Consider the following 14,469-nt stretch of genomic DNA (forward strand, 5'->3'; position numbering starts at 1 on the left):
TTTTTTTTTTTGGCTTTAATCAAACACTCCCTTTGGGCTCATCTTATTTATTGCACAATAGTTAGGGAATCAGTTAACCATGTTTAGTTAATAAAGCTGTTGTATGAGCGTAAACAATCTTTATGCATGGTGTTTTATTCACCTGCATGTCCTGATCAAAAGGCTTTTTAAAGGCCTTGATATTGACTTGGTGCCATTAAGAATATTTGGCAAGCTGGGCATTGGTAATAGATCCTGCCAGTTTCTTTCACTCTGTTCAGTAAGTAACCATCCTTGGAATAGCTCTCCTTCCTGATCTAAGTGTGGTCAAATGACCTATGTCGGATTTATGTGGAAGCTGAAAAAATTCTAGTCTGAACTAATACAGTCTGATTCAGATTAAATCGTTTTGCCTGGCAAATTTAGCAGAGCATCCATCATTGTTTCTTTCCATTATCTTGTTAAGAATCTGGATAGCCTGTCTGCTTTATGAGGCAGTTTATTTCTTTGTTTGCCCTAATAGAAACATGTGACACAGAGTTAAGAAAACAAAGGCTGTCTTGTTTTCTATTATTTTGGTTGGGATTATTTTGGTTTTGGTAATCCGAAACAGGTTGATATGGCACTTCAAGAATGGGTACGAGTTAAATTTTGGTTGACGTTGGAGAGAGAAAAATGGCAAGCTTTGGAAAAGCAAATCCAGCTGGCTGCTTGGTCAGTCAATTGCAGGAATTCAATTAAGGTTTTAAAATTTGTTTTTCAGTTTGTATGCAAGACACACAGAGAGAGAATGAAATGCACACTATTTTTACCATATAGAAATGTGTGTGTGTTTGAAGGGAGTTGTTTGAGGGGAGTGAAGAAGGGGTGATAAATAAGGTGTATTGCATTTTTGATTGCAGAATTTATGCATCTATGCAGAGATGAAGAAAAAATAAATTCTTAAGCCTTGTATGTGCTTGTATTTCAACCATAGGATTCAAAAAGATAAACTGTTTTGACAGAAGATGTTTACTTGACAAATGGTGTTTCTGGAAGTATACAGGTCTGGTGGCAGAAAGTCTTCTTAGTCTTGCATGCAGGGAGCCCAGATATGGCACACTCTCTGTCTTCATATGATGTTAATTCAGGTTATTGTCTGCCAGACTATTCCATTCTGCATAGGAAAAAATCTAATTTAAAAAAAAGAAAAGAGAATTAAATGGAAAAAAAGACTCACTAGGTCATCTTGTCCATGCTGCTGCTAAGTTCAGGGCAGCTCCTTAGCGTATATTATTTTACGCTTTGTGTAAATGGAAGGATTTATTTTTTTATGTCATCACTGGATTTAAGAAAAATTCTCTGGTACATGGTGACAATACAATTTTATTAAGCTAAAATGCAAGACGCTCTGTCCTTAAGGACTGTGCCTGAGATGAGCAGTCAAGTATAAGGGTATGTATTTGTATCTGTATCTAATATAAAATTCCTATCAATCCTATAAAAATAATAATGCAAGGGACCATGAGTTAGACCTAATATTTGCTTTTATCTTTAAAACGGTTAGAATCTGGTTGTGAGTATTGTCTGGTCTCTACGTTTTTGCTAGCAAGGAAGTGGGGTGGGAAACCTCAAGAAAACTGATAAGAAGATTCGCTCTACTTGAATGCTTAAACCCATGGATTTTAAGTTTGTTTTAACTTAATAGCATTATATAAAGACAGATTAGTATTAAGGATTTTCATTAACAAGACTTATAAGAAAATCACAATAACACAGATAGTATTGCTGCTAGGCGGTTGCAGTTGGTTGGTTGGTTATACGTTTAGCTCTAAAGTTGCAAATGTAGTTATATGGCAGAGGAGGCTGGCTGGGGTGTCTTCTAAACTGGACAGGAGTCAGGGGAGGAAACTGCTTAGTGAGGAAGCTAGCAATGGGATTGGAAGCTCGGCAGTGTTAGGTAAAATGGGAGAAACTGGAAATGGGTCAGTGCTCAGCAGGGAAGCTGGTTTAAGTGTTGAAGTGGGTTGTTGAGAGCCAGAGTGGGAAGTAGAAGATGATCTTGACTATTGCAAAGTAGGCACCTGGTAAGGGAGAGGCACTCAAATAAGCTGCTTGCAACCCTACTCCTTTCCTGCTTCCTGTGTTTCCCAAGCAGTGCCTTCCCTGCTCCAAGTTCTCCAGTCAGTAACTTTCCTTCTGGTTCTGCTGAGCTACTGCGTCCCTATCAGCAGCTTCTTATCTCCAGCTTCCATGTTCAGCCACTTCTAGACTCAATGTAGTATTTTCTAAATGGACAACCAATCTAATTCTCAATTACTGAGGGACAATCTCCACTCATTGATTTAGTTTGCTTTCCACAACCAAATCTCTGTACAACTTTTCATGAGTGATGGACCCGAGTATTTGGATTCTAATATCTAAACTGTATTGTTAAATCTATTCACCTAAATTTGGGTTATTGCTAATTATGTACTCTATGTAACATCTGACTTTTAAAAACTAACTTTATATTTGTGGATAATCTAAGCTCTACCCAGATGTACAGACACTCTTTCCCCAACCTGTGTATTATATATAATTTTTTTAACAATAGCTTTCCTTGTCACTCCTGCCAGTCTTTCTCTTCTCCTCCAGTAAAAGTGACATTGGCTGTAGCAGCAACACCAGCACCCTGATTCCCCACCACAGTTTCCCAAAGCTTTGCCAGTGTTTTCAGGAACTGGTTCCACTCCCAAGGAGAAAAGCTCAGCATGGACCCAAAAAATAAATAAAAAGGGTCATGCTTAGATAATCATGTAACATGTATGCTGAAGACGGCACAATGAAGGTTGACATAGCAGGAAGGAAATCTTCCAGCACGTTGGCCTGATTCTGAACTTACTTATACCAGCATAAATCTGGATGTCACTGGAATTACTCTGGATTTGCATCAGTGTAACTGAGACCAGAATTGCAGGTTCTGTATGTAAAGGGTGAGAATGGTATGGGGAGACATAGCATTAAGATGGGCGTCAGAACCTTTTCATGAGAGTGTTGACTTTTTAGCATTGAAATTTGCAACTTAAAATGCTATAGTAAATTTATTTTTGTAGAGAAGTAAGCTTTTAATTTAATTTTACATTATTAGTAAATTTAGAGAATTAGTAAAAATTAGTAAAAATTAGTATTTTTAGCATTTAGTTAAGTACTGTTGTATACAAATGTATCTTCTACCTTTACTATGTTTGTCATATTATATTATATTTACTAGATATCTCTGAAGAAAACAAAATCTGCTTTATGAAAATGTTTATGAGTTTGTTTTGGTCTCTATCCAAGTTTAGAACTTGCAAGCTCAGATACTGCATACCTGCAACCCTAATCACAGGTTCCTGTAGATGCATAGGTTTCCAGTGTACTTATCTACCCCATTCAAAAATTATTTTAACCCCGCCCACACCCAAACTATTACAACAAAACACTGTGTTAAAGAAAAACTCACTACCAAGGAAGTGCCATCCAGAAAAAAATTCTTGGCCTGCTTGATTGTTCTCTAGTGTTGGACCTGTTGTTCAAGCCATTCCCTACTGTCCAGTGTCAAAGGCTGGGTCCTATTCTGCTAATTCTTACTCAAGTGAGTATTCCTCACTCATGCATATTAGTCCTGTCAAAGTCTGTGTGACTGCTCTCCTGGGTAAGTATCACTTGAGTGAGGACTGCAGGATCAGACCTGTATTTTGTAACATGATAAAATGTTTACTCCAGTATGTTGCTCTAAAAATGGGAAATCTCATTGATGTTTTGCTTTCTTCCTTACTAAAGTATGCACTGGGAATAAAAAGCACGCTGTTAGTAGAGGTTTTTTTAAGTATTTGTTCTAATTAGTTTTACAAAATAGCCTGTCCCTCTACAGCTTTCAACAGTTATGAAAACGGAGCAGCATTATGTTGCGACATTTTATTTGTTATGCTTAACAGCTCTTTAGGAATTTTTATAATGTGGTGTTTTTCTTTTGTGTTTTTCTTTGTTTTTAATTTCTTAAATGATCCCTCTTTTCAGATTTCAAATTATAATCCTTTTCCTGATCCATTGCTGAAGCCCTGTGATCCATGTCAGAAGTACTTCCAGGTCAGATGCCCTTTCACATATTTCCATAAGCAGAATCTTTTAAAATCTTTCTCTTCTTACCAGGCCCATATTTGTTTTAATTTTGCATTCGTGAGTGGAACAAGCAAACACTTCCCTTTCTTTTTTTCTTAAACTGATCCTTTCTTAAGTAAATGCTTGCTTTAGGAAAGGTTTTTAAAAGCTGAATAAAGCACAATCACAAACAAATAAGTTCTATTAAAAACATTAATGTTATGTTTGAATACTAATGTTCTTGTGTTTGTAGCCAAAAAAAGCCCTGCACTTTATAAGGTTTGTGACGTGGCTTTTGAAAAATATCAATACGGGCCATTTGGTTACTATTGTTATTTGTATCACAGTAGTGCCCCACCCAGGATCATGACCTCTTTGTGTCTGACACTGTACAAATGTGAAATAGTCCTGCCCCAAACGTGGATCAGTATCTAGTTAAAAGATAGGAAACAAAGCGTAGGAATAAATAATCCATTTTCACAATTGAGAGAGGTGAACAGTGGGGTCCCCAAGGATCTGTACTTGGATCTATGCTGTTCAACATATTCATTAATGATCTAGGAAAAGGAGTGAACAATGAAGAAGCAAGGTTTACAGATGATACAAAATTATTGAAGATAGTTAAGTTCAAAGCTGACAGCAGAGAGTTACGGGGGGATGTCACAAAATGGAGTGACTGGGCACCAACATGGCAGATGAAATTCAACATTGATAAGTGCAAAATACTGCACATTGGAAAAAATAATCCCAATTACACACATATATATAATGGGGGGGATCTATATTAGCTGTTACCACTCAGGAAAGAGATCTTGGAGTCACCATGGACAGTTCTCTGAAAACTTCAGTACAGTAAGCAGCAGTGTTCAAAAATGCTAACAGAATAATAGGAACTATTAGGAAAGGAATAGAAAATGAGACAAGTCATAATGCCTCTATATAAATCCATGGTACATACCCACACCTTGAATACTGTGTCCAGGTCTGGTTGCCCCACCTCAAAAAGGTTATAGTGGAACTGGAAAAAGTTCAGAAACGGGCAACAAAGGTGATCAAGGTTATGGAATGACTTCCATATGAGGAGAGACTAAAAAGATTAGCAAAAATAACAGGAGTACTTGTGGCACCTTAGAGACTAACAAATTTATTAGAGCATAAGCTTTCGTGGGCTACAACCCACTTGTAGCCCACGAAAGCTTATGCTCTAATAAATTTGTTAGTCTCTAAGGTGCCACAAGTACTCCTGTTATTTTTGCGGATACAGACTAACACGGCTGCTACTCTGAAACCTGTAAAAAGATTAGGGCTGTTCATCTTAGCCCTGGTCTATACTATGAGTTTAGGTCGAATTTAGCAGCGTTAGATTGATTTAACCTTGCACCCGTCCACACAACGAAAGCCATTTTTGTCGACTTAAAGGGCTCTTAAAATCGATTTCGGTACTCCTCCCCGACGAGGGGATTAGAGCTGAAATCGACCTTGCTGGGTCGAATTTGGGGTAGTGTGGACGCAATTCGACAGTATTGGCCTCCGGGAGCTATCCCAGAGTGCTCCATTGTGACCGCTCTGGACAGCACTCTCAACTCCGATGCACTGGCCAGGTAGACAGGAAAAGCCCCGCGAACGTTTGAATTTCATTTCCTGTTTGGCCAGTGTGGCGAGCTGCTCAGCACAGGTGCCCATGCAGAGCTCATCAGCACAGGTGACTGTGCAGTCCCGGAATCACAAAAGAGCTCCAGCATGGACCGAACAGGAGGTACTGGATCTGATCGCTGTTTGGGGAGACGAATCCGTGCTATCAGAACTCCGTTCCAAAAGACGAAATGCCGGAATATTTGAAAAAATCTCCAAGGGCATGAATGACAGAGGCTATAACAGGGACCCGCAGCAGTGCCGCGTGAAACTTAAGGAGTTCAGGCAAGCCTACCAAAGAACCAGAGAGGCAAACGGACGCTCCGGGTCAGAGCCCCAGACATGCTGCTTCTATGACGAGCTGCATACCATTCTAGGGGGTGCCCCTACAACTACCCCACCCCTATGCGTGGACTCCGTCAATGGATTCTCACGCAACAGGGATGCGGATTTTGGGGATGAGGAAGATGATAGCACACAGCATGCAAGCAGAGAAAACATTTTCCCCAACAGCCAGGAACTGTTTATCACCCTGGACCCAGTACCCTCCCAACCCACCCAAGGCGGGCTCACAGACCTTGAAGATGGCGAAGGGACCTCTGGTGAGTGTACCTTTGTAAATATTGTACATGGTTTAAAAGCAAGCGTGTTTAATGATTAATTTGCCCTGAAGACTTGGGATGCATTCGCGGCCAGTACAGCTACTAGAAAAGTCTGTTAACGTGTATGGGGATGGAGCGTAAATCCTCCAGGGACATCTCAATTAAGCTCTCCTGGATGTACTCCCAAAGCCTTTGCAAAAGGTTTCTGGGGAGGGCAGCCTTATTCCGCCCTCCATGGTAGGACACTTTACCATGCCAGGCCAGTAGCACGTAGTCTGGAATCATTGCATAACAACGCATGGCAGCATATGGTCCCGGTGTTTGCTGGCATTCAAGGAACATCCGTTCTTTATCTCTCTGTGTTATCCTCAGGAGAGTGATATCATTCATGGTCACCTGGTTGAAATAGGGGAATTTTATTAAGGGGACATTCAGGGGTGGCCGTTCCTGCTGGGCTGTTTGCCTGTGGCTGAACAGAAATCATCCCTGCTGTGCGCCATGCGGTGGGGGGAGGGGTAAAGTGATCATCTCAGAGAATAGGGTGTGTGTGTGTGGGGGGGTTAATTGGGTTTGTGCTGCACGTTAACCCGAAAACCGCAGCCCCTCCTTTTAAATGGCCAACCCATTTTAAATGGCCAACCCAACGGGTGCTTGGTATGGGAAATGAGGGCGCTGCTGTTTGAAACCATGTAATCTTAACAGCTTGGTTCACCGTGAAAGAGTCTACCCATGGTTCTCTAAAATGTGTTTTTTTAAATAATACTCTCCCTTTTTTTCCTCCCACAGCTGCAAATGTTTCAATGCTCCCCGTATCATCTACATCCCAGAGGCTAGCGAAGGTTAGAAGGCGAAAAAAACGCACTCGTGATGAAATGTTCTCTGAGCTCATGCAGTCCTCCCACACTGAAAGAGCTCAGCAGAATGCCCGGAGGCAGACACTGTCAGAGTGCAGGAAAGCACTAAATGAACGCGAGGACATGTGGCGGGATCGAGCTGATAGGTGGCGTCAGCGTGATGAGAGGAAGCAGGATGCAATGCTGAGGCTACTAGAAGATCAAACTGATATTCTCCGGCATATTGTTGAGGTGCAGGAAAGGCAGCAGGAGCACAGACCGCCACCGCAGCCCCTGTGTAACGAACCGCCCTCCTCCCCAAGTTCCATAGTCTCCTCACCCAGAACGCGGTGGGTGGGCCTCTGGGCACCTAACCACTCCACCCCAAAGGACTGCCCAAGCAACAAAAGGCTGGCATTCAAGAAGTTTTGAAGTGCAGTGTGGCCTTGTCCTTCCCTCCTCCAAAACCCCACCCGGTACTTCCCTCCTCCCCCACCCCTCCTGGGCCACCTTGGCAGTTTTCCCCCCATTTGTGTGATGAAGTAATAAAGAATCCATGAATTTGAAACAACAATAACTTTATTGCCTCTGCAAGCGGAGATCAAAGGGGGGAGGGGAAGGCGGTTGGCTTACAGGGAAGTAGAGTGAACCAAGGGGGCGGGTTTTCATCAAGGATAAACAAACAGAACTTTCACACCGTAGCCTGGCCAGTCATGAAACTGGTTTTCAAAGCTTCTCTGATGTGCACCACGCCCTGCTGTGCTCTTCTAACCGCCCTGGTGTCTGGCTGCACGTAATCAGCGGCCAGGCTATTTGCCTCGACCTCCCACCCTGCCATAAACGTCTCCCCCTTACTCTCTCAGATATTGTGGAGCACACAGCAAGCAGTAATAACAATGGGAACATTGGTTTAGCTGAGGTCTAACCGAATCAGTAAACTGCGCCAGCGTGCTTTTAAATGTCCAAAGGCACATTCTACCACCATTCTGCACTTGCTCAGCCTATAGTTGAACAGCTCCTAACTACTGTCCAGGGTGTCTGTGTATGGCTTCATAAGCCATGGCATTAAGGGGTAGGCTGGGTCCCCAAAGATAACTATAGGCATTTCAACATCCCCAACGGTTATTTTCTGGTCTGGAAAGTAAGTCCCTTGCTGCAGCCGTTCACACAGACCAGAGTTCCTAAAGGTGCAAGTGTCATGTACCTTTCCCGGCCATCCCGCGTTGATGTTGGTGAAACGTCCCTTGTGATCCACCAGTGCTTGCAGCACCATTGAAAAGTACCCCTTTCGGTTTTTGTACTGGCTGCCTTGGTGCTCCGGTCCCAAGATAGGGATATGCGTTTCGTCTATCACCCCACCACAGTTAGGGAATCCCATTGCAGAAAAACCATCCACTATGACCTGCACATTTCCCAGAGTCACTACCCTTGATAGCAGCAGCTCAGTGATCGCGTTGGCTACTTGGATCACAGCAGCCCCCACAGTAGATTTGCCCACTCCTAATTGATTCCCAACTGACCGGTAGCTGTCTGGAGTTGCAAACTTCCAGAGGGCTATCGCCACTCACTTGTGAACTTTGAGGGCTGCTCTCATCATGGTATTCTTGCGCTTCAGGGCAGGGGAAAGCAAGTCACAAAGTTCCATGAAAGTGCCCTTATGTATGCGAAAGTTTCTCAGCCACTGGGAATCGTCCCACACCTGCAGCACGATGCGGTCCCACCAGTCTGTGCTTGTTTCCCAGGCCCAGAATCGGTGTTCCATGGCATGAACCTGCCCCATTACCACCATGATGTCCAAATTGCCAGGGCCCGTGCTTTGAGAGAAGTCAGTGTCCATGTCCTCATCACTCTTGTCACTGCGCTGCCGTTGCCTCCTCGCCTGCTTTTGCAGGTTCTGGTGCTGCATACACTGCAGGATAATGCGCATGGTGTTTACAGTGCTCATAAGTGCCGCGGCGATCTGAGCAGGCTCCATGCTTGCCGTGGTATGGCGTCTGCGCGGAAAAAAGGTGCAAAACGATTCTCAGCCATTGCACTGAGGGAGGGGCGCCTGACGACATGTACCCAGAACCTCCTGCGACAATGTTTTTGCCCCATCAGGCATTGGGAGCTCAACTCAGAATTCCAATGGGCAGTGGAGACTGCGGGAACTGTAGGATAGCTACCACAGTGCAACGCTCGGAAAGTCGACGCTAGCCTCGGTACTGTGGACGCACTCCACCGACTTAATGCGCTTAGTGGGCGGGGACACAATCGACTGTATCAAATCGATTTCTAAAATATCGACTTCTATTTAATCGATCTAATTTTGTAGTGTAGACATACGCATAGAAAAGAGAGGACTAAGGAGAGAGATTATGAAGTCTATAAAATCATGAATGGTGTGGAGAAAGTGAATAGAGAAGTGTTATTTATCCTTTCCCACAATACAAAAGCTAGGGGTCACCTGATGAAATTAGGATTAGTACAAACAGAAGTACTTTTTCACACAACGTGCAGTTAACCTGTGGGATTCATTGCCATGAAATGTTGTGATAGCAAAACTATAACTCAGTTCATAAAAGAATGAGGTAAATTCATGGAGGATAGGTACACCAATAGCTATTAGCCAAGATGGTCAGGGACACAACCCCATACTTGGAGAGACCCTAGACCTCTGTGATTGCCAGAATCTGGGAGGGGAAGACATGGTTGGATCACTCCAACTGCCTTGTTCTGTTACACTCCCTCTGAAACTCTCGTACTGGCCATTGGTTTGACCCAGTATGTCAGTTTTTATGTTTTTCTGGTGAGATATGACAGGTCTGTATTAGACACAATGGACGTAGGTGAGAACAAGGATTAATTAAAAAAATAATAATAATAAGTAAACAGGAGTTATTAAGGAATCTAGCTGAACACCTGTGTATATAGTATTCTGTTTCAGTACCCAAAATTACTTTATTTGAAGCTATATACCAGCCATCATCCCTGGTGAATGATTGTAGGTTGCGCAGGTACACCTCTACCCCGATATAACGCAACCCGATATAACACAAATTCGGATATATATATATAAAATTCGTAAAGCAGTGCTCCGGGGGGGAGGGGGCTGCGCACTCCGGCGGATCAAAGCAAGTTCGATATAACGCGGTAAGATTTTTTGGCTTCCGAGGACAGCGTTATATTGGGGTAGAGGTGTATATGATGCCTGTAGTTAAGGTTGCTCAGTGCTTCCCATTATAAGACACTATTTTCACTTCTAATTTTGCCAATTTTAACCATTTGGGCCAAAATTTTCCATGTTGGTTGTCTATCTCAGGCTGACACTCTCCCTATTTATATATTTATTTATTTCAGCAAAAATGGTTACACCATTTCCCAGAAGAGGGTTAGGGAAAAATATTTTGTTTTGCCCATGTTTAAAAAATTTTGCATTTAGTTTAGAAACTGTATTTCCTCCATGCTTTGGAGCAGGGACTTGAAATTTAGCAGGGGGTTCACTCTGGTTTCAAGATGTCTTTGGCCATCCCTGTGAAAATCTGCTCAAATTTGGCCAAGTTTTCATCCTCTCAAAAAATCTAAGTTTGCACATGCTTAGTAGAGACATATTAGAGTTTGGCAGCTATATTATCTGAAGATTCTGTCTGTACTGAGCATGCTTTAGCCCAGAGCTTCAAGGGCAGAGAAGGACTTTCCCTGCAATTGCTGTCTCTGCAACCAGGTGACAGGAACTGGTAAGAGGGAGACTGTATCTCCTGTGCTCTTAGTGATTCCCTGCGGGTGCCCTTGCAGCATGGTAGCAATGTGAAACCACCTGACTGAAATGCTGAGGGATGAGAAGTTGTACTTAGAGGCTTCATGAGGAGGGACGTCTGGGCCTTGGGCAGGGGATGGGATTAGGGTGGGAGGCTAGGACCTGGGACTAAGGTGGGGAAACTTGGATGAGGAGCTAGAGTGGGGAGGCTGGGAAGCTGTGGCAGGGTTTGGGGGAGAGGGAGAGAGATGTGGAGCCAGGAGACCCAGAGGAAACGGAACAATGGCAAAGGCAAGACATCCTCAGGTGTACACCTTCAAAGCATCTAAGCTAACAATGGCTGGGTCGTCAGTGGGGAAGAAACTATTTTGTATGGCTCCATCCAGGCTAGAATGGCTACTCTTCCCAAGGCTAAGCCTGGGATCAAAGGATATTTAAAACTTCAAAGAACCTGGAAGAGGGTATGGGTGAGCCAGGAGAGACCACGGAGGTTGTATCAGTGAAAGGCTGGCAGGGGATGACACAGAGAAAGGCAGATGTTATGACCGGGGCAATGTGCTTCTTTCTGCCAGAGATGAAGTTAATGAGGCTGAGGGAAACTTACAAAGGTGTAAGTAATACCTGGGCATGTAGGCTGTTTATTGTTTTCATGGTTTGCTCTACATGCTTTGTGCCTTTGAGAAAAGACTAAATAATGCTTGGTTTTGAACATGCTTGTTCTGTGTCACTGCAAATGTGTGCTGTTACTGGCTCACTAAGGGAAACGCTTACTGGTGCCAATACTGAGTTGAACCTGTGTTGTTAACCTGGTTGAGGAACAGGGGACTGCAGTGCAGAGATCCAGTCTAGAAGAGAGTGGAACCGCTTGTCTGTAGATCCCTTGCCTCATTTGTTGCAGAACCTGGGGGGGTTATAGTGAATGAGGCAGGGGATTGCAAGAAGAGAGAGGATGCTCTCATGGTTAAGGAAGTTGTATGCTACCCTGGAGAACTGGATTCTATCCCTGCCTCTACCACAGAGCTCCTATGTGATGCTGGGCACGTCACTTCAACCAGACTTGTCACAGATGGCTACTAGCTGTGTGTTCCTCATTTTCTGGGTGCCCAGCCTGAGATCCTGAGGTCTGACTTTCACCAGAGCTAAGTACTCTCAGTTGCATCGGAAGTCAATGAGAGCTCTTCTCTGAACAAAAAAGTGATATAAAATGCGAAATTCTCTGAAAAATCAGGTCATGGGCATTTCAGATTGGGCAACACTGTTGACATCAATGTCTCTGTGCCCCAGTTGCCCATTTATAAAATAGGGCAAATAATACCATATATTCTCACAGGGATGTTATGAAGGTAAATAAACTAATGTTTGTGGAACACTCAGATACCTGAACCTGCCCCCATTGAAGTCAATGGCAAAACTCCTACCCATTTCAGTGGTGGAGGATTGGATCCTTAATAGGGCAGCATAGGACTGAGTTAAGGATCAAAGCTCAAGAGGGTTAAAATAATCACTATAGTGTCTGATTAAAAAACATCCGCCTTCCGTTTATAGAATCATAGAATATTAGGGTTGGAAGAGACCTCAGGAGGTCATCTAGTCCAATCCCCTGCTCAAAGCAGAACCAACACCAACTAAATCATCCCAGCGAGGGCTTTGTCAAGCCGGGCCTTAAAAACCTCTAAGGATGGAGATTCCAAGTGCTTCACCACCCTCCTAGTGAAATAGTGTTTCCTAATATCTATCCTAGACCTCCCCCGCTGCAACTTGAGACCATTGCTTCTTTTTCTGTCATCTGCCACCACTGAGAACAGCCTAGCTCCGTCCTCTTTGGAACCCCCCTTCAGGTAGTTGAAGGCTGCTATCAAATCCCCACTCACTCTTCTCTTCTGCAGACTAAATAACCCCAGTTCCCTCAGCCTCTCCTCGTAAGTCATGTGCCCCAGCCCCGTAATCATTTTCGTTGCCCTCTGCTGGACTCTCCAATTTGTCCACATCCCTTCTGTAGTGGGGGGACCAAAGCTGGACACAATACCCCAGGTGTGTGTCCTCATCAGTGCCGAATAGAGGGGAATGATCACGTTCCTTGATCTGCTGGCAATGTTCCTACTAATACAGCCCATTGTGCCGTTGGCCTTCTTGGCAACGAGGGCACACTGCTGACTCATATCCAGCTTCTTGTCCACTGTAATCGCCAGGTCCTTTTTTGTAGAATTGCTGCTTAGCCAGTCAGTCCCCAGCCTGTAGCGGTGCATGGGATTCTTCCATCCTAAGTACAGGACTCTGCACTTGTCCTTGTTGAACCTCATCAGATTTCTTTTGGCCCAATCCTCCAATTTGTCTAGGTCACTCTGGACCCTATCCCTACTCTCCAGCGTATCTACCTCTCCCTCCAGCTTAGTGTCATCTGCGAACTTGCTGAGGGTGCAATTCATCCCATCATCCAGATCATTAATAAAAATGTTGAACAAAACCGGCCCTTGGACCGACCCCTGGGGCACTCCGCTTGATACCGGCTGCCAACTAGACATCGAGCCATTGATCACTATCTGTTGAGCCTGACAATCTATCTAGCCAGCTTTCTATCCACCTTATAGTCCATTCATCCAATCCATACTTTTTTATCTTGCTGGCAAGAATACTGTGGGAGACCGTATCAAAAGCTTTGCTAAGTCAAGATATATCACATCCACTGCTTTCCCCATATCCACAGAGCTAGTTATCTCATCATAGAAGGCAATCAGGTTAGTCAGGCTGCCCTTGGTGAATCCATGTTGACTGTTCCTGATCACCTTCCTTTCCTCCAAGTGCTTCAAAATGGGTTCCTTGAGGACCTGCTCCATGATTTTGCCGGGTACTGAAGTGAGGCTGACCAGTCTGTAGTTCCCCGGGTTCTCCTTCTTCCCTTTTTTAAATGTGGGCACTATATTTGTCTTTTTCCAATCGGGCTTTCCACGGGGCCTTCAGAACGCTAAGAAAATTGCAGAGGGCTAGGTTTCTAGCGGCTTTCACATGGCCCCAATGATGTCAAAGGAAGTCTTTCCACTGACGGTAATGGGAGCTGGATCAGGCCCACAATGATGAAGTTAACGCATACTATATGAATGATGAAATTGGGACTGACATTGACAGGAACCAATATTGCTTGCAAATAATTATTTTGAGTATGCCTTATAATTTATTCTCATTTACGTGTATTATCTTTGTTCTCCTTTTTACCTCTATTGCTTCATTGCTTTCTTTGTTCCAGTGAAGTATTTAAAAATGGCCAACAACAGGATCCTGCAGCAAGGGGTAAATTCTGTCTCTCTCTAGAGGTAGGTCTACACTTAGGGTGGTCGTACGGTGCAGGAACTGTGCGCCCCATGAGCATGGGTATAAATAGCAGTGTAGACGGTTGGTGAGGCACTGCTTAGGTGAGTGGAGTACAGACATGCCAGGACCCTGTGGTGTATACCCTACATGTCTCTCTATATGCCCAAGCTGTGCCTCCCCTGTAGCAATGTAGTGTCTCACTGTCACAGCTTTTCCCTGCTGCAGGGAAGCTCCCTGCTGCCAGAGCCATTCACTGCTGCATGTAGCTACACGCTGCAGG

At 43.9% G+C, this 14,469-nt stretch overlaps 1 protein-coding gene across 1 annotated transcript in view; it reads left to right on the plus strand.

The window, feature by feature from the left end:
* Window positions 1-14,469, plus strand: part of APBB2 (amyloid beta precursor protein binding family B member 2) — a 356,971-nt gene that overhangs the window by 166,197 nt on the left and 176,305 nt on the right. Inside the window, exon 4 of the mRNA XM_065405514.1 lies at window positions 4,000-4,068. Coding sequence (XP_065261586.1) covers window positions 4,050-4,068 — 19 coding nt within the window. The 5' untranslated portion in view covers window positions 4,000-4,049. The remainder of the gene's footprint in view (window positions 1-3,999; window positions 4,069-14,469) is intronic.

Source organism: Emys orbicularis, chromosome 5 (assembly GCF_028017835.1).
Source record: "Emys orbicularis isolate rEmyOrb1 chromosome 5, rEmyOrb1.hap1, whole genome shotgun sequence".
Lineage (NCBI taxonomy): Eukaryota > Metazoa > Chordata > Testudines > Emydidae > Emys > Emys orbicularis.